Source organism: Siniperca chuatsi, linkage group LG13 (genome assembly GCF_020085105.1).
Source record: "Siniperca chuatsi isolate FFG_IHB_CAS linkage group LG13, ASM2008510v1, whole genome shotgun sequence".
NCBI classification, from domain to species: Eukaryota; Metazoa; Chordata; class Actinopteri; order Centrarchiformes; family Sinipercidae; genus Siniperca; species Siniperca chuatsi.
In genome coordinates, this window is record NC_058054.1 from 9979200 (window position 1) to 9999914 (window position 20715).

At 38.0% G+C, this 20715-nt stretch overlaps 1 protein-coding gene across 4 annotated transcripts in view; it reads left to right on the forward strand.

The window, feature by feature from the left end:
- LOC122887623 (RNA-binding Raly-like protein) overlaps window positions 1-19292 on the forward strand; it is a 39476-nt gene extending 20184 nt beyond the window's left edge. For all 4 annotated transcript variants that reach the window (XM_044221056.1, XM_044221055.1, XM_044221057.1 and 1 more), the window contains exons 3-9: window positions 10617-10692; window positions 12463-12510; window positions 13244-13437; window positions 15114-15227; window positions 15484-15638; window positions 17672-17709; window positions 18493-19292. In XM_044221056.1, the coding sequence (XP_044076991.1) occupies window positions 10617-10692; window positions 12463-12510; window positions 13244-13437; window positions 15114-15227; window positions 15484-15638; window positions 17672-17704 (620 nt within the window). In that variant the 3' untranslated portion in view covers window positions 17705-17709; window positions 18493-19292. The remainder of the gene's footprint in view (window positions 1-10616; window positions 10693-12462; window positions 12511-13243; window positions 13438-15113; window positions 15228-15483; window positions 15639-17671; window positions 17710-18492) is intronic.
- Window positions 19293-20715: the final 1423 nt, after the last annotated feature.

A 20715-nucleotide genomic window follows, 5' to 3' on the forward strand; every position in this document is an offset into this window, starting at 1 on the left:
CTATCATCCATAAAGGATCATAATTAAACTTCTTGTAATTTCTCACCGCCTAATCTGATCTGTGGAGACACAGAGCCAAAAATTGGGATTTTTAGTTCAGCTTGTGTTCCTGCGTTTGGTACATTATGGAGTATTTGAGGCCAGAGTTCCCCCTGGAATAGTTTGACAAATGGTATGGTCTGAAGCGGCTCAGCTGTGAGTCTGGAGCTGACTGTGCACCGACAGTCTGTCGACTTTTGGGGACAGAAAAGGAAGCAAAGTCGGCTCGGCCTCAGCAGAGTTATCACCCGTGTTTTCCCGCTCGTCATGACCATGTACAAAGGCAGGCGTCGCAACCAGAGATGTGAGTATGAGGCGTCAATCACTGATGACAAAGGTGTAGTCTATGTGGCTGAAGTTAATGCTGCCGTTTTGACATAAAGTTGATTAATTCAGGTGTTGCTTGTGGTCAGTTTCACTTACTTTACATTGAAATAGCTCTTCAACAAAATGTCTCCTTTTTGGGTGATAATTTCTTGAGACTTGTTGATAATTATTGTTAAAGTACATGTACTGTGTGCAGACTACTTTGCAGTGTTGTCTGTCAGTAGATTGAAATCTGTATCCGCTGCACTGTGCTTCTTTTTCTGTTGTTCAGTTTGTGTCAGCATTTGCATGTAAATTTTAAATTTCTAGGGAAGAGAAATAATCCTTTATTCTATCTTAAAAAGCACTGTGAAATATTGTGTTGGAGCTTTTATCATACATGAAAATTAAATATGTGGGTACTGATGCAAATCACACCATTATATGCTAAGGCTAATATGATAATAATTACCTAATCAGACAACATAAATCCATTCTCATCTGGGTTTTGTGCCTTACACTAGAATTGTATGAAAGACGCATTTTTCTCAGTGACTTGATCACAGGCGGGAGATTGCTGCCTAAAGGGCATAACATTTATTTTAATCTACTTGGTGACTGCAGTCTTAAAAAAAAAAAAAATGATAGTGGTGGTCTTGTGATGTTCAGGAAGGATTGCCGAAGTGACTCTGAGCAAAGTCCTTCACTCCTACTTTTAGTGGAGCTGTTCAGTGGTTGGTTGCATACCGCTCCAGGTGTGGTGTGCACCTGTGTACCAAAGAGGCTACATGCTGATGGAGATATTCTTGCTTAGCAGATCTGTATGTAAATGAATAATTTATAATATTAATGAATCTCATATATTAACACCTATATGTTCTGATTCATTCCAGTATGTTTTGCATTTCAAATTATTTTATTAATATTTATGTGAACATATAAGTTCAGGCTGTAACTAACAATTATTTTCATTATCAGTAGGCCTTTTTTACAGCAGACATTTTGACACAGTAAGAAACAGGACACAGGTGTTACTAATAACATTAACGATGGCTCGGTTCTATTCAAGTGTCACAGTAAGACATGACCGAACACCGGGACCCTGAAACTGAAGCAGCTAAATGGAATTCAGCCATCATTAATTTTATTACTTAGACCTGTGCTACATGTGTTTCCTTATGTTCTCAATTAATTGATCAATCATTTGGTAAATAGAATGTGAGAAAATAGGGAAAATATCCATCGTAATTTCCCAGTGCTCAAGGTGACTGCTTGTTTTGTCTGACCGACTTTCCAAAGTCGAATTTACTACCACAGAAGGAAATGAAATGCACCATATCTTCACGATCGATAAGCTAAAATCAGAGAATGTTTGACATATTTCCTTTAAAAAATATCTTTAAACCAGTGATTCCCAACCTTTTTTAATGGCTTAAAGCAAAGCAATGTGTACTTATGACCCCGTCACCGGTTGCATGTCTACCAGTTGTGACCAGTTCAACCAAAGACTGATTTTTTGTTTTTGTTTTACTTGTTTCATTTTGAATAATCTTTAAAAGGCCAGAAACTTACCCAGTCACGACAAGAAATAAGTAAAGATTAGAAGAGCATCTGAAAAACTTCTTTTCCTATCCTGTTAATCCTCTCAGGAGATTTAATTTGCAACCCTTTGTGTGTGTGTGTGTGTGGGGGGGGCACATGTTGGGAACCGCTGACCTAAATGATGAATCAAATGACAAAATTGTCAACTAAACAATTAATCACCTAATAATTTCAGCTCTACAACAAATAGCTTGTCAGTGATGCATAATGCAGGACAAATGTGTGATGCAGTAACTCCGCACCATGTATGCTGCTCAATGTTTCCACTGTCAACTCATGAATGAGGAGGCCAAGTTTCAGAGCAGATGTACAAGTAGTTTCAAGCAGGTGGCAGCTGCCGGTTTGTTCTCCAGCTGCTTGCCCAGATTCTGTTTGAAGTGGTGGACCTGCTTGAGGGGTTAAAATGTTTCAAAGCGTTGCACTTAAAAGCCACACAGTTACATCATAAGAAAAAAGTGCCAAAACGGAAAAGGAGGAAACGTGCATTAACAGCTCAGGAGAGATGAAAGAATAAATTATCTTTACCTCAGGCTACGGCAATATGCTCATTTTGATTTAATGCAAAAAGCAACATGTACTAATGTTAAGATGTACCACAGCTGCATGAAAAGTTTACCTTCTGTACTGCTGCGTCTTCTGATATAAGAAAATTCACCTACTAATAATTGTATTCCCAGTGCGATGTTCAGCACACTCAACCCCAAAATTTAGCAATCCCACATCACGTTCTCCTTAATGGACCATAGCTCACCAGGTCTAATGAAAATAATTTTATTAGATGCTCAGGAGCTTGGGCATGGGCTGCCAAATTTATATGCTGCCAAATAACCATTTTCCTTAAGAGGGCGAAAGAGCAAAGTACAAGGAATTCATTAAGGAAGGACATGCCGCTGAGCAATTAATCCACGTCTCCTTCCAACCATAACAAAAACTGTTAAAGCCTCGAGGTTCTCATCCTGATTGGAATCAGTCAGGACATAATACACTCTAAATCAGCGTATGTAGCTCAGAGAGTTGACAGAGTAATTTGAATAGACATCAGTGATGTCTGGAAACTTGCTCACGGGGTGATAGTCTTTTCCTCTGTGTATATGGCAAATGGTTTCAACACATAATATAGAAGATTGACATGATTTACATTAAAGATATCTGCAGGTTATTACAGACTCAGAACTTCAACTTTATAATGTCTCTAATTACGCTGCGAATTTAAGATATTTCTAATTGCATTCTTAATGGTAAGAATAGTCATTGAGTTGTATGGAGAATCTATATATGTACAATTGAGTTTTGATCATCTGATATGTGAATTCCAGTTATCTGCATTTGGGCTTCAATCATTTTCACTATTTGTTAATTAGACAATTAATTCCCATTTAATAAATTCATTGTTTTGTTTAATTACATCAGAAAATAGTGAAAAATCATTACAATGTCCTAAAGGTGATGTCTTCAAATGGCTTTTTTTGTCTGGCCAATAGATATTCAGTTTACTGTAATAGAAGACAAGGAAAAAGCAGAAAATGCTTACAATACGATTATCAAAATAGTTAACTATTAATCAACTAATCAACAATTTTTCAGTTAACAAACTAATCTCAGTTAGATTATGACTAGTTAAAACTCAAATTCAGCATATATTCAGTGTAGTTCTGACTAGTCAAAAATTTGGTTAAAGATCTCTTAATTATCTTTGGGTGTATTAAACTAAGATGTTAGCAGTCAAAATTGAATGCTTGATTAAAATAATCTCAACACAAGGTCCACTTACTCGCTTGTTCTGGAGCTTTCTACCATGTTTCGCAGTCCTGATCAGCAGATTTAGCCGGTATCTTAGTTTCATAAGTACAAAGTGAATTTGAGCTAATACTAGTCACAATTCGTTTTAAGATACCTACAAGTACCAAATGACAAAAAGAGGAAAACAGGGCTCCCAATTCTGTGGTTTACTAACAATGTTGTGGAGTGAGAAATGAGAAGGGAAAGTGTTTTAGAGAGCTAAGTAACCTGTTGGAAATATACAGCAGTGAGGACATTGTCAGTCATTTTGAGTCTGACTGACGAGTTAGCAGAAGTACCTACAGCAGCACAGGTCTGCACTGCGTTGAGATTTTGTGCTAATTTAGAATTTTATGCTAACTAACATTTTCTGCTCGAATGAACAGAACTGTGCATTATGACGTGGGTCCTCAGTTAGCCTTTTTTTTTTTGTTTGTTTGTTTGAAAAAAGTCTTAATTTACCCAGAATCCATAGCAAATTACTTACTTAAGATAGTATAGACAGCTTTGTGCAACGGATGAAGTTAGACATCTATCTGAAGTCTGACTATAAGTTTGATCTATGCCACAGTCAAAGTCTATCTTTGTGAAACGAACATGAAAATGTTTGATAGACTATCCATAATTACATTCAATATATCTACAAAGACATTGCGACTAGTGACCAGAAGGTCATCATATCCACACACACACACACACACACACACACACACACACACACACACACACACACACACACACACACACACACACACACACACTGTCTGCATCCTCACCTTGTCACTCACCTTGCCCCGCTTGAGGAAACTCTCAGGCGTAATAAAAAGCCGAAGCTGCCTGTGTCCTTGAGCCGAGATCAGAGATTATTCAAGTCCTCCCTGTCAGATTTACAGGGCGTGAGAACGCAGCGTAGATTGAATATGCGACAGCTGTCACGCAGGATGTGTCCTAGTCGCACATTTGTATTCACGCAGGTGCCTGGGTGATCTCTTAATCAAATACTGCTCACCTGCTCTCAGGATGCGTGTTACATCAGAGATGGAGTTTGTTCTGTGCCAGGAGTGATCCTTTGCCTGCCAAAGATTATGTTTAGGCATTAGCACAGAGAAGAAATGTATTCTCTCATTTCATTTCTCAAGCTATATTACCATGACTCTTACGTCTTCTGTTGTAATTGGACAGAGAGCACTAGTTTTAACATGGGCAACCACTTACAACTATTCCCATTATACATTTCCTAAGAGCCATAAATCAAGAAAGACAGAGTTAAAAGGTAAAAGTCTCTTCAAATGTATTGTTACCTATGAGAATAACCCCAGTCAAGAGGAAAATTGCTGCTACACTATAATTTGGCTTGCGCTTGGCTAAATAGAAGCAGCACAAAGGCTGTACAGTTATTTAGCTGCTTTTTCCTTTTGAAACCAAGCTCATCCCAGTGGACTAATTCAAATGTGTGTGTCTGCTCTCAGTCGGGCTATAATGACTCGTCCACACCTCCCAGAGACAAAGAGCTCAAGGGCACGCTGAGCTGAGGGGTCTATATCTAACTAAAATAGACACCCACATGCAGTAACTCAGCAACACACTCGCAGGTAATTTAGCTTCATTAATATGAATGAACCCAAACTGTGTCAGAGGGCCCTGAGGTGGTGGTGATTGTATTCTTGAAGGATTCAGTATGAATGGAGTTACTGTTACTGAGCTCAGCCACATCCTTGCCATAAGAGACCCTCAATTAAAATGAGGTCTAGTAAAGCCAGAGATTGATGCTTTCATCTCACACACAGATGAGGAGAGACAGTGTGAAAACACCCATTTGACCTCAGAGTGTGTGACTTACAAACTAGACTGAATAAAACTATGCCTCCTTAAAGAAGTTAGAGAAGGTTTCATAGTGCATGTTAAGTCCTGCTTATGGCTAGGCGATATGCCTGAAATTAATATCACAGTATTAATAAAAACTATTTTTCCGATATCTAAAGTCTATCTATAATTGTGTAGCATGTTAGCATGATAAGACAAATCTGGTTGCTGACTGTTGTTTTGTTTTTTTTAACCACAGGTGTCACCAAATTAACAAGGACTGAAATAAATTTGACACAATTTTTTTTAATTTTCATTTTCATTTGTAATCAATAATTCAGACAACAGAATATGTGTAAAATAATGAGACAATATGATCCTTTCCACTGATGTCCATATATGATCATATTGAATTATTCTATTCTGCTTCATATTCATATAGACTGTATTCACATACAGTTGGGTTATGTATATATGTGTATGTATATTCACATACAGAACCCACTCTGAAGATCTGTCACAATGAAGGTCTTTATCTTTTTACTGGCACTAAGGTGCGATATGATGCTATATACTGTGCAACGGTAGAAGTGTGACATGAAAACATGGAGATCTGGCAATACCGCAGTGTCTCTGCTATATACAGGGCAGGCTATGTAGCAAGTCATGGCCGGATTCTTGAATGATCTTGTTATATCGTGATTCTCGCATGATCTCGTGAATCCAGCTACCTCGCAAGGTAACGTTATTTTGGCAGCAGGACTGCTTACCAGGTTCCCACGTGATGTGAGAGCGACAGTTGGTGGCGGTAATGCACCTCTAAGCTGGTTGACAACCGCCGCAGATGAAGAGAGTGACAAGAAAACATGGAGGAGAGTGAAATTGTAAATACAAAGCAGAATGAGTTGTTTTGTTTGTATGGAAGTTCCAAATAAAAGAGGGGGAAAAAAATCGCATGTAATGAGGGACGACACAGTAAGGTTATTTTAAACCATTTCGTAATTGAATTTACAGAACAATCACTGTATCGCGATATATATACCCTTACCGTGATATAAAATTACATATACTGTGATGGAAGATTTTGGCCATATCGCCCACCCCTATTTACATCATTGTCTGACAACAGTACAGTCAACATTTTACCAGCGTAGAAGAAGAGTAGCCTCTCACAAGTCGAGAGGATGAGCAGTGGTTTTACAATATCTGTGTCTGACTTTATTTGTAGTCTGAATTTCTCTGCTGTGGCCAACTTGCTCATAATGGCTTCAGCATAAACTTTTTATATTCCCCCTCAGTGTGATGTGGCATACAGTTTACAGTATCATTTAAGTCCTAACTGGCTATTGCTTAGCAACACAGTCTCTCTCTTCTATCTCCAGCCTCAAGTTTTTTATGCGCACACACACACACACACACACACATTCGTTCAATTTTTTGTATATGATTAGTATAATGACTGTAATTAATCAGAGGCTCAGTGTGTGTCTGTCCAGGGTGTGGATGGTTGGGGGTGTTAGATGGCGGCGTTCGTTTGAGAGTGCTTTTTAGTGCTCCGCTCTCTTTTAATGACCCTAGCAGGGCACCAGAGGAGGAGAGTGCACTTTACAATGTGAACCATTCCTCACGTCTTCCTGGAGCCTAATGATAATGATACAGCTGTCCCTGAGCAACCAATACATCCCCAATCCATTAGTCCATTAGGGAGAGCGAAGAGGGAAAGCAGGGAATAAAGAAAAAAGAGAGCAGAAAGGAAAGTCTGGGCTCCAAACATAGCACCATGGTTAATCTGTAGACAATGTGTTGGAAGATCCAGACACAGGTGCAGCTGCTGGAGTGTGTGTGAATATGTGAGCCAGAGAGAAAAGGTGTGACAGAAGAAAACAGCTACAAAGCAGCGATCTTGTATACTGTAGTGTGAGATATCTTGCATTCTTTAATTCTTAAGCTCAGTGCATTAACATTGCAGCTCGGGATTTCATTGTCATCTCTACCAGTGGGGGGACCAAGACTGCAACCCTTTCGGCTAAATGACTTGACTTCAGCTCCTGTCATGACATTTGCTGCTGCATGATCCCCAAGGCATTTATCTGTGCAACTTGTTGTAGCTGTCAAGCATGACTCATCCATCACACAGGGATCTCTCCTGCTTTGTCAGTGTGAGCGTTTGTGTGTGTGTATGTATGTATGTATGTATGTGCGTGGAAAGGTGTGTTTTGATATTTGTTGTTGTTGTTTTGTGTATGTCCTTGAGCAGCACTTGAGGCTGATTGAGCTGATTGTGAGCAGAAGCAGCGACGACAAGCCGACAGACTCAACGCAGTGATACCAGCCTGGTTTAGAGCAGTTGGGCTCTTGGCAGGTAGAAGGGGCTGTCAATCATGACAAGAGCCATGTGGTGTGTATGGATGAGTCACAGTAGTCTGCTAATGCATATAAAGGGGATTTCATTTTTTTTTTCATCTTTGAACAAAATGTTAAGAACACTGTCCTAACATTTTTTTTTTGTAAAATCAATGTCTCAGTTGTCTCAAGGCCCTTAAAGCCCTTTAAAGTTTTCAGCCTGTCTGCTCGTCTTTATCTGCGTCTCTCTGAGGGCATGAAGTGAAATCACTAAATGGATAGATGCTTGATACCTCAGTTCACCTGGTTAGTCTCATCACACAGAGCCCTAAATAGGTGCTTAGACAGCACAAACCTCTGCCAGCTTTACAGCTCCAACTAACAAATACTTTCAATAACAATTCATCTCTAGGCTTAAATTTTGATTAATCAATTAATGCCTAAAGTTACCTGAACGCATAACCAAAAGTTATAATCGGAGTTAACTAGATTTTTACATTGATCAACTAGTACATCTGAATAAATAGAACTTTACAGTCTTGCCTCAAAAATGATCTAAAGTTTTTTGACATAAAAATGGAAAGGAGATGAGAACACAAAATATAAACAACCAAATAGTAATATAAATAACAGTAGTATTAATTTCAGTACTACCTTTTAAGGTGTATTTCCTGTCTAATTTTTAACATAATGTATCAGCCTTTTTTAAACATATGTTTGACTCAACTTCTTAAATAGTGAAAACTGTGAAACTGAAAATTCAACTTTAAATCTTAAAATCAAAAGCACATGGTCAAGTGTTGATTGCTATAAGCATTTAATTTAAAATCAAGTCAATATGTATTTTTAACCAAATCTCTTTACTTACATTAACACTGTCAAGTTAATGGCACTGGAAAACATTTAAAAATCACTTCTTTCTACTTGAAATTCTTCTAGTAATATACATGATGTTTCTGTTTCAAAATAGCAACATGTGAAGCTAAAGGTAGTATGACACAATGGGTCAGTGGGTCACGTTTGGGTCATTTGCAAACCTAAGAGCAGAAACACACGGCCTGTCTCCTTTGGAACAATAGTTCAACTTTCTGTCTCCTCTGTCTCCCAGAAAACTCAAGGTCATAAAAGGATAGTTTGTGCTTTACCTTCGACCAAACAGACTGACACAGATTTAGAGTAGAAGGCAGCTGCTTGTGACCTGAGTGAGATGCAACGTGACATTAGGTTAACTCAGGAAAGGCACAGTTTGCAATAGCTAGGGTCTTCAGTGTTGCGTGGCAGTACACTTCACTTGTATTGCTTATCTCTGTTCTCTGCGATCGCGCTTCAGTAAATACTTCTGCGTAAAACATCCAGGTCTCCTGAAACTTCTGCAATCACGATTTAACCAGCTCTCAAGATTTCCTTCACAAATCATTTTCAGTTTCTTCTATCATTTTTCTTTTACTGGGTAGTGTTATGCACATGTGTATTGTGCTGATATTGAAATCATCACTGTCAATTCTTTGCTGCAATACAGATTTTGATTAAACCTTAAGTATATGTTACATGAGGGGTTTTCAAAGTCTGCCACTGTGACAAAACAGTCTGGCCCAGTATAAAGTAAGGTCAGTAATTGAATGTGTTTACTTCAATAATGTTTTTGTGTTTCACAGACTGACTTTGTGTCTTTTGTGCATCATGATGGCCATTGTATTCATGTCTGAATGTTCATGTCGGAATGTTGGAAAGGTTTCTCACATGAAATCCATTTCTCTAAGTCAGTCAGTCATTCCCATTACGCCGGCTGGCGCAGAGGGCAGCAACAAAGTCCCTCCACTTCTGTCTGTCTCTAGCCTTCTTCTCAATGGTCCTCCCTCTCTTTCCTTTACCCTCTGGGGTCCAATGTAATGCAACTTTGGGAATTGCTGTTGTTTCCATTCTGAGCACATGTCCAATCAAAGTCCACTGGCTTCTCTGTAATGTATGTGTTTTGTCTTGCGGAGTAATTCTGAGAAGGTGGTTGTTGTTGTTGCTGGAGAGGGTGTTTTGTTAAGCGCTGTCACCCAATGTTGGGATACTGAAAGTTGCCTGACAGTTGCCATGTGTGATTTTATTTATTTTTTGTCATGTTTGTCTAAAAAACATTTAAATCCAGTGATGGTGAGTTTAGTGTTTTCACTTCAAATGGAGAGTTTCATGTTCCTTTTTGGGTATAATGTAGTCTGAAAAATGTGTGGTGTCCAAGCTATAAACAAGGATTTTGTAGGTTCAGATTCAGATTTTATTGACTTGAGACTGTGATTACATGGAGTACAAACAATATATACAATACAAAAATGTAGAGCTACAACTAACGATTATTTTCATTATTGACTAATCTTAAAGTTTTTGATAAATCGATTAATTTGTCTGTAACATGTCAGAAAATAGTGAAAAACTTGCCTTCAAATTACTTGTTTTATCTGACCAGTAGTTAAAAACCAAAAGAGAGTTAATTTTGAATCATATAAAAATGAAAAGCAGCAAATCCTGACACGTGAGAAGCTTGAACCAAAGAATGTTTGGTAATTTTGCTTGATAAATGACTTTATCGATTAATCGACTAATCATTGCAGCTCTGCAATAAAGACAAAACAATGCAGGTGTATAGGTTAAAAAACAAACACTCATTCTACCCCCATATTTTACACAGAATTTCATTGTAGTTGCTACTGTATCACATCATGACATAGATTTTTTTTTTTTTTTCATTTTGTTTCCAGATATCAACATGGCAGGAGAGCCAAAACCATACAGGCCTAAGATGGGCTCCAAGAGGCCCCTCTCATCCCTCTACAGGTCTGAGTGAAACATGTCTTATTTTACTGTATCAGTTGGATATTGCTTTGCTGACCTACTTTTCCTGCTGTACTTACATTCTGCTGTCTGTAAAATATGTGCTCATGATCCTCACTGGCAGGCTGGGTACTTCTGGAGGAACAGTCAATTTCCTACCTGTGCCATCAGTGCCCCTGTTTTGTTTGTTGCTATTACAAATTCGCTCATTCTTGTTGGAAGCAAAGAACAAACTGTGCACAAGAAGTGACATGGCTGACATCTTAACAGGTTAAGAAAAACAAAATTTGGGAAATTTTCTTATTTGCTTTCTTGCTGCGAGTTAGATGAGATGAATGATACCACTCTCATGTTTGTACGCTAAATAGGAAGCTGGAGCATGGAGATGGTTAGCTTAGCATAAAGACTGGAAACAGGTGGAAATAGCTAGCCTACCAGCACCTCTAAAGCTCACTACTTAACATGTCATAGTATATCTTGTTTGTTTAATCTGTACAAAAACTTGATTGTAAATGACACATTGTGGTTTTATGTGCCCAAGCAATGACTTCCTGAAGTCACAGAGCCAGGCTAGGTGATTCCTCCTGTGAAGTCATTACGCTAGGCTAGCTAAAGGCTGCTAGCTGTAGCTTCCAAAAAAACTAAAAAACTTTTAATACATTTATTCACTTTCTGGCAGAGAGCTAGATGAGGAGATTGATACCACCTATATCAGTTCAGTAAATAAGAAGCTACAGTCAGCAGCTAGTTAGCTTAGCACAAAGACTGGAAAGAAGATAGAAGCAGGAACCAAACGTCAGACATCTCACACAGAGATAAACAAAACATTAATTTTGGACTCGTCAAACTTTTAAAATGATTAATTCACAATCATAATATTTCTTTTTTAGGAAAATTGATACTTTTATTCCGCAGCTTTCTAAAAACTCTGTGCATGTATTTGTTTTTTTTAATATTCGTCTATGTAAAAATGTTATCAGTATAACATTTAACATTTTTATTTCAATTATTAAATGAGTACATAAAACACGTTGAGGTTTTACGAGCCTGAGCAATGACTTCCTGTAGTCACAGAGCCAGGCTAGCTGATTCCTCCTGTTAACTAAGCTAAGCTAACCAGCTGCTGGCTGTAACCTTACATTCAAAGTAATGCTTTGACATTTTGGGAAATACATTTATTTGCTTTCTGGCAGAGAGTTAGATGAGAAGATCGATACCACTGTTATATCTGTACAGTAAATATGAAGCTACAGCAGCAGGTTAGCTTAGCTTAGCATAAAGACTGTTTCTGCACTCAGCCAGGAAATAGTCCAGCACATAAATCCACCATAAAACAGCTAATTGTTGTTTTTACACTTTGGCTTTTGTATGGATTAAACAAATGACATATATAACATATATAACATGTTAACTAGTGTGCTTTAGAGGTGCTGGTAGGCAAATTTTGTTATTGTTGCACATAGCCAGGCTAGCTGTTTTCCCCCTGTTACCAGCTGCTGGCTGTAGCCCTATATTTACCGTACAGACAGAGTGGTATCGATCTTTTGTCTTCAAACTCTTAGTTCCTAAACTTATATCTTTAAGAAAGTACAGAATAGATTATTCAGCTTAGATGTGTGTGTATCTGTGTGTCATGTTTTAATTTCTTCTCAATCTTGCCTGTCTTGTGTCAGGATTTTGCTTCTGTTAACACACTCACACAAAATACATACACAAAATAAGTACATTTAACACTGTAACAGAAACATTTAAAAAAGTCTTTTATCTTCATAGTGGCTACGAGTTTGACTATGACTACTACAGAGACGATTTCTACAGCAGGTATGTAAAAAATATTATCTGGTGGTATTAGTAAATGGCACAGTCTGGCTGCACTTTGTCCTTTTTTAATTTTTAATTTCGTTTTTTAAGTCCCCTTTCTCCTGATATTTTGCCCTTCAGTGTACACCCTCCTTTCTCCCCATTTCCGACTCCGCTACTTAGATAAAGATGAGTTTTGAGCAGAATAGCCCCATTTCCATCTGAGGCAAAGTAACTACATTATCATAGGCATAATGAATGTCATATTGGGGAGGTTTTTATTCCTCTCCATTGGGCTTACTAATGATGCTTTTATCCGCACAGGCCAGTACTGAATGTCAGATAGTCCCCCGGCTGATCATCTTGCGCTGGCAAGGCAGAGAATGTATCTTCCTTCTGACATTTTCATTGGTTTGTTTACTTCCCCTACTTTGCAATGTCCCTGAGAGTAGAATCCTTCAGCTTTGAGTCATTATTGCTATTTTGGCAGTTTGATGTGTTGTAGGCAACTGGGAACAGGATATGATTGAATGGCTGTGATGTGGTTCATTATGTACCACTATCGTTCAAACATCTTTTGCAGCATGTCTATTTAGGTGCTTTGGAAGTGCTTCTTGTTGTTCGAATAACAACGTCTGGGGACCGCAGGAGTGACCCCTCCTTCTTAAAAATGTGTGTTTCTGTACTGTAATACATTTGTAACATTTCTATTGTTGCTAAGATTGCTACAACTTTATTTTTCATTTGTCTTCAGACTCTTTGAGTACCACGGTCGTGTCGTGCCCCCGACCAGAGCTGTGATCCCCATCAAACGTTCGCGGCTAGTTGTCCCGTCCACACGCAGAGCCAAATCCTCCTTTCCAGTCAGGGCCTGTTCTTCCTCTTCTTCCTCCTCCTCTTCCTCCCTCCGAGCGCTCAATGTTGGCTCTTCCATCACAGCCCCTAAACGTATGTTCTCTTTCCCCCTTTTTGTTCCTATAAGTCACTTTTTCCTGCTCTGTTTAAAATTCCAGTTTATTACAACTTGGGTCGTATCTTTGTTGTGTCTTTGCCATCATCTCTAAAGGTTATGATAAGAATGTACACACCAAAGTAATTGATGAAATCTGGAAACATGGCAAAATTGCTTCAGTGGCAGGGCAAAAAACATGATCAGACAGGTTTAGGGCTGAAACTAGTGATTTTTTTTTTTTTCATTAATTGATTAATCTGCTGATTATTTTCTTAATTATTGACTAATCATTTGGTCTGTAAAATGTCCGAAAATTGTGAAAAATGCCAATCACAGTTTCTCTGGGCCCCGCGTCTTCATATGTCTTGTTTTGTCCAACTAAGTGCAAAGAAAAGCAGAGTGAATTTTAGGCATTCAAAATTGTTGCTGATCAATTTATCGATTAATCAACTAACTGTTTCAGCTCTACACAAGCCAACAGTTTAGCCACATTATCTAAACCACTTTATTTGGAGGTAAAACTGTAAGAGTTGGTAACAATCCCTCATTGCACAGGATAACTTGAACCAGGAAGTCTGTAAACTATGATGGATGTTTACGACAGTTTGGGTAATAACTTTACTGCTTGCCTTTGTTTTCTCTTTCAAATAAGTTTGTGTTTCTTCCCCCGTCTGACCGCGTTTTCAGATCTCATCAATGAAAGCTGCACTAGTCAATATTTTTATATTAACAAAGGTTTAACTGATTGTGTGTAATGTAAAAGGTATCGCTCGTCGTTATGAACCCACAGTCATCATCTGACTCTGCTTTTTCCCTCAGCACTATGGAGCATTTTAGCGTCTTTCTGCTCATTGTTTTTGTTTCGGCCTGCAACTTTATTGTTTTGGTTCTCTCTTATAGCATCAACTCCAAATTATTGCTACTCTTGCTCCGTATCTGCTGGATTTTTAAATAGGCAGCTGTTTGATAACACATTTGCCATATCAACTTGGTCAGTGTTGTGTTTACAGCTTGTTGTGCTGCCCTAAAAATCAATCAATATAGGTTTAAAGGAATAGTTCGACATTTTGGGAAATATGCTTATTAGCTTTCTTGCCAAGTGTTAGATTGAAATCATTCTCACACGTGTCTGTTACGTAAATGGATACAGCCAGCAGCTGGTTAGCTTAGCTTAGCACAAAGACTGGAAATGGGGGGGAAACAGATAGCCTGGCTCTGTCCGTAGGTAACAACATCCACCTTCAGCATCTAACTCTCAGCCGGAAAGTGAATAAATGTTTTTTTGTTTGTTTGTTTGTTGTTGTTTTTTTAAGTCAAACATTTCCTTTTAATTTGGTGAATACAGTGTTATTATTAGTGATATGAATGATGGCCAAAACTGCGAAAATAAAAAATCCAGGTTGAATGAAACCCTAATTTTCCTTAAATGTTTCAACAGTTGCCTTTGCACTGTTTGATAGCCTACTAATCAGTATTCTCCCCACGATTCACAGTGAAATATAATCTTTGGCTTCCATTCCTATGCCCTTTCACTAATTGTGCCTCAGCCACATTTCTTGCAATGGACTTGGCCGTTGAGACACATCGGAGCAGTGCAGTAGCAGTTGTAACTGTCTGCTTGTCAAACATCACATTAATTATGCTTTTTAACTTTATTAATGTATGCTCACAGTGAAGACAGACCAGCTCGTAACAATCAAAAAGGAGCTGTCACAGATCAAGACCAAGATCGACTCACTGCTGGGAAGGCTGGAGAAGATTGAGAGGCAACATCGCTCTGACGCCGGTAAGATTTGACAGAGGGGAAGGGAGGACCTCTCTGTATGCATATATACATGGGGAAGAGAGGAAGAATGCTCACTTGAAATGAAAGACACACACACAAGGCAAAATGATAAAGAAAATATTAAAGCTTTTATAGAGTGGCTTGTCTGAAAGCGAGATTATTCTATTAGTAGAAATAAGATATCAATTCAATAAATCTATAATGCTCTGATGTTAACCGCCAATCTTTCTCCGTCTTTCTCCCTCTCTTTTGCCAGAGATGCAGAGGAAACAAGACGAGGTGTGTGAGTGTCTCCATGGTGATGCAGCAGACCACTGTGGAGAGGAAGCGGAGGGGACAGCTGATGTGGAGGCGGGGGAGATGACGGACGGCGGCGAAGACAACTTTGAAGATGAAGGCACTAGCGATATGGTGAGAAGGCCAAGTAGCCATTTACAGTCTCAACAAGGAGCGAGTGGGCTAACTAAGTTCTCCTGTAAATGCAAGGATAATGTGTTCACCAGGATCTTTCTCTGTGTATGAGAGAGTGTTTGAGTCTCTGAGTCTACTATACATATATGTCCCTTAATGCACCTCTGAGTGTGAAAGGTATGTTCTCAGTCATTTTGGTGTGTTTGTTTGCATTAGCTGTACATGTGTTCATTTTACAAGATTAAAGTCATAATCCCAGATGTTAAAGGAATAGTTTGACATTTTGGGAAATACTCTTGGACGAGTTGGATGCGAAGATTGGTACCACTCTCATGTACCACTCTCTGTACAGTAAATATGAAGCTATAGTCAGGATCCAGTTAGCTTAGCTTAGCACAAAGACTGGAAAGAGCTAGAACTGGCTCTGTCCAAATGTAAAAAAAACCCTGCCTACCAGCCTCTAAAGCTCACTAATTAACTCGTTATATCGTGTTTGTTTAATCCATACAAAAACAGAAGGGTTATGTGCTGGACTAATTATTGCCTCTGAGCAGTTGCCAGGCAACCAGTGGAGACTCCAGTAAGTTACTGGTTACAGCCAACTAATGGTCTGGTACATAACTGCCCATTAAAATGGCAAAGGGTTGTTTTTACACTTCTGTATAAGGATTAAACAGACAAGATAATGATAGTGATCTTTACAGGTGCTGGTTGGCAGATTTTGTTACATTTGGACAGAGCCAGGCTAGCGTTTTCCCCCTGTTTCCAGTCTTTATGCTAAGCTAATCAGCTGCTTGCGCATATTTACCGTACAGATATGAGAGTTGTATAAATCTTCTCATCTACAGTAACTCTCCTATGAAAGCGAATACGTATATTGCCCAAAGTATCAAACTATTCCTCTAAAGCATAAGTTGTGTCCTAGTGTGAACTACATTTCTCTACTTATTTCAATAGATTACATGCACAGTTAACAACTATATGTCTCTCCTATTACTAGGGCTGGCCAATTCAATGCTTTCAGGGGTAACACTTTTTTTTTTTTTTTGAAATAACTGTGTAATTTGCTACGTACTATAGGGGAAACGGAGAGTGTGTTAAATTGAATTTCCAATTCATTCAATTCAGTGAATTAGACACCAGGTCTGCTGAACATGAAAACATTTGAAATTTGTGTACAAGCAAGCATACAATTCAACATGTATGAAGAGTAAAGTTTCTAATGATGAAACCTTAGTTTAGGGAATAAAAACACATTTTAACCCCTTTTCCTATTCAACAAAATATGCTAAACTGTTTATTGCATTGGTGTAAATAAACAACTTTACCAAACAATCTTAAGAATCGGACCAAGCATTCACTGCCAAGTTTTGATATGCGACACTTTTTGATACTCAATGCTATGGACACGTTTTGGGTCGATACTAAAAAGGAAAAGTATTTTGATTCAGTAACCAGCCCTACGAAACACTCTGGCAGACAAAGGATTTATTTGATCAATTGTTGTGGACTAAACCGCTGATTACTGATGAATAAAACCTAAAATTAACTAAAACTAAACTTAAAAATTAGGGGACATTAGTGCATTGTATGTGGAGATGCACATTATCTTGGTAAAGATAATACAGACCCTAACTGATAGCGTTTCTTTAACATTACACCTCTCTGCTGACATCTTTGCATCTTGGGTCTCTTTCATGATGATATGAATCTAAGGTGAAAATGGTCAGTCTTTCTATTCTACTGTCAAAATATTGTGTTGCTCTTTAATGTAAAACATCTGAAGCACCAACTGTTAATCAATGGCTGTGGAAAAATATGAAAACCAATAAATATATTCAACCCGAATGAACTAAAACGCTTTAGTTTTATAGCCTTTTAAAAGCAGTTCTAAATGATATTTTGCCATTGGTACTTAATGAAAAAGCCATCCATGTGACATTTTAAACAACAAACTTTCAAGTTAATAAAAACACAAAGGACCAGTTATAAGAATTGATGACTATCTGTCTCTTCTTCTCTTGTAATTACAGATAGAGAACCACATATCGGACATTGACAACTGAGTAAGGTCAGTATTTAATCTCTGCTTGGAAGGGCATAATTATTTATATGTGAACAAACCAACCTTTTTTATTTATATAGTGTATATATACAAATACAGTATATTTTGTGTGTGTGTATATCTATCTCTCTATCTCACACACACACTGTCTGGCATTTCATTTTTTGTGAATAGAAATTTAAGTCTATTTAAGTCTACATATACCTCTTTCAACTTATAGTCAGAAGCAACAGCGACTCTTATTTTTCTGCTTTTAAGCCGAGTGAGAGAGTGAGAAACACTGCTCTCCTAAATGGTCTGTCATTCTCTCCGTCTGGGAGCGTATAAGGAAAGGCAGCCTATCTGCAGTTATCACTGATGACTTTCTGAACAGCCGCAGAGATAGGACTCCATCTCATCCACACTTTCCTTCCCATCATTTTCTTTGTATGACCAAATAGCTAAGATATTTAATTTGCCTGGGCTTGGCTGACATTTCCTCCCTGCTGTCCTCAAGTGCCTGATAACAAATCTTTTTTGGCCACTCTGAACATAGTAGATTGTTAAAATAGTGGCATAATGAACTGTTTGTCCTCAGGTGGATATCTCAGTAGTTGCAGGTAATGTCAGGTTTATTTTAATGTTAGTCGCAGCCCCCACGCCGCCTCTGTTTTTCCACCCACCTCACAGGAAAATCTTGCAGATAAAGCACCTAAAAATGTAGCCACCTTTTCTACATAGGTTTACTGTGAAAGACGAATGAATTTTCACTGTAGTCTGTCTGCTTTTTTTTTCTCATCTTTTTTCAAGTTGGGGCGAGGGGGGGAAGGAAGCCTACAGTACAAGAAGTTGGGAGAACAGATACCAGCAAAGCCTTCTTGATCAAGAGGGTGTATTTGAAATTAAAGGAAAGCGATGACGGGAGTGACTGACAGCAGAGGGAGAGTTTTTCAGACTTGTTTGTTGCTTGTTTGCCTCATTAGAACATGACACTCCTGATGTGTACTTCATCAAAATGCTGGTTATGAATATTCTCCAGACTACTGCAAGATCAACTGCAGAGAGCAATCAATAATTTCCCTTTAAACTGATTGCCTCTCTGACAAAATAAGGACAATGTATTGTGTGTTTTAATATATTATGGTCTGTATTGTGCATAAAAATACAGTTTACGTGATCAATCAGATGAACCATGAACAGCCCTCCTTTTGTTGTACCGCAAATGTACATTTGTTCTGTTTCTGTGAAAACTGTGACGAGCCACGATACTGGCAGAGAGCTAAATATGAATGTAAGAGGAACACATTTTATTTGACACTTGCTAATTATGTGATTTGCTTTATTCATACATTTTGTTGAAATGTAGTATATAATTTATTCACAATGTCTCTACACAGTATTGTATGCATCTCATGTTTGTCATACATGATAAGATGCATTTTGAATTCTGTTTACATTCTGTTTATGGTAAACAAAAGATGACTATTTTTTACTATCAGCATGTAAAAACTGTGGCTATTATGGATCATTTGTATTCATTGCATCTGTTATACAGCTATGGATGAGAACAGTTTTTTTGAAATAAACCCGTTCCTCCCATAAAAATAAAATGCCTGCCTGAGTGCTTTCATTTTCACAAACAGTTTCTGTCGGTGTCTTCTGCTCAGTACAAAAATGTTTTACTTAAGGCTTGCAAAACAACGTCAACAATCTTTGGTGATTCTCTCACCTTTCCTCTAGTGCCAGCATGAGGTTGAGATTTTTGAATTTAACTGAAATGTCTCAAAAACTACTGGATGCATTTGGTGCAGACATTCAGTTGTGGTGAAATGTAACTAAGTACATTTACTCAAGTACTGTACCTAAGTACAAATTTGTAGTACTTGTAATTGAATATTATCTTTTCATGCCATTTTATTCATATGTACTATATACTGTGCTTATACTCCACCACATTTCAGAGGGACATATTGTACTTTATACTCAACTACAATTATGTGAGTTATTGACAATTATTAAACTACTGAAAAGTATATATGTATATAATTAGTTGCAATGATTAGTTGATAAGTCAATTGACAGAAAATGAATTAGCAACTATTCTATTAGTCAGTCATTTCATGGTTCCAGCTTCTCAAATGTGATGATTTGCTGCTTTTTCCTTGTAATTATTTTGATAATTTTATTAAACAAGCAGTTTGAAGTGGGCTCATTGTGGGATCTAGGTAATTGTGACATGCATTTCTCACTATTTTCTGAAGTTTTACAAACCAAACAATTTATTGATAACAGAGGAAATAATCAGCAGATTAAGCCATAATGAAAATAATCATTAGTTGCAACCAGCAGTAAAATACTGCTTACACATTAAAGGTGGGGTATGAGATTCTGGAGAAATCGAATACCATGACAAATATCATGATATAGAGCGAACAAAGACACAGCAAGTAATGTAACTAACGTTAGCTAGGTTGTGGGTTAGCAAACTGTTGCTACAGTTGCTGCTGCGAAGCTAACATGCACAGAGGACCAGACGGTTTCCCAGAGCCAGCACACCAGCATACCTTGGCAAACTGGAAAGTAAGCTGAATGTCCATGGGCAAGTCATTTAACGTCACCTGACACACACATCATGGCTGGAACAGTGTTGTGTGGCTCGGGCCGAGCCACTTTGTTTGTTTCCCATTTACAGAGCCAGGGCTGTGTACAAACACCAGTTTTTTCTGTAGACATTCGTGTTCCTCAGGATGAATTGTAATAACTTTGGTGATACCTTCTTATTATCAAGCGCCATCATCAGGTCAAAAGTTTAATGTGTCCAATACTTTGTTTTTTGACCTCATATCTGCAGAAATTATGACACCAGCCTCAGCTGTACTTTGTGTTTGGTTATAGCAAATGTTAGCATGATAACACGCTAAACTAAGATGGTAAACATTATACCTTCTTAACGTCAGTATGTTAGCATTATCATTTTTAGCATGTTAGCATACTAATGTTAGCGTTTACCTCAAAGCACTGCTATGCCTACTG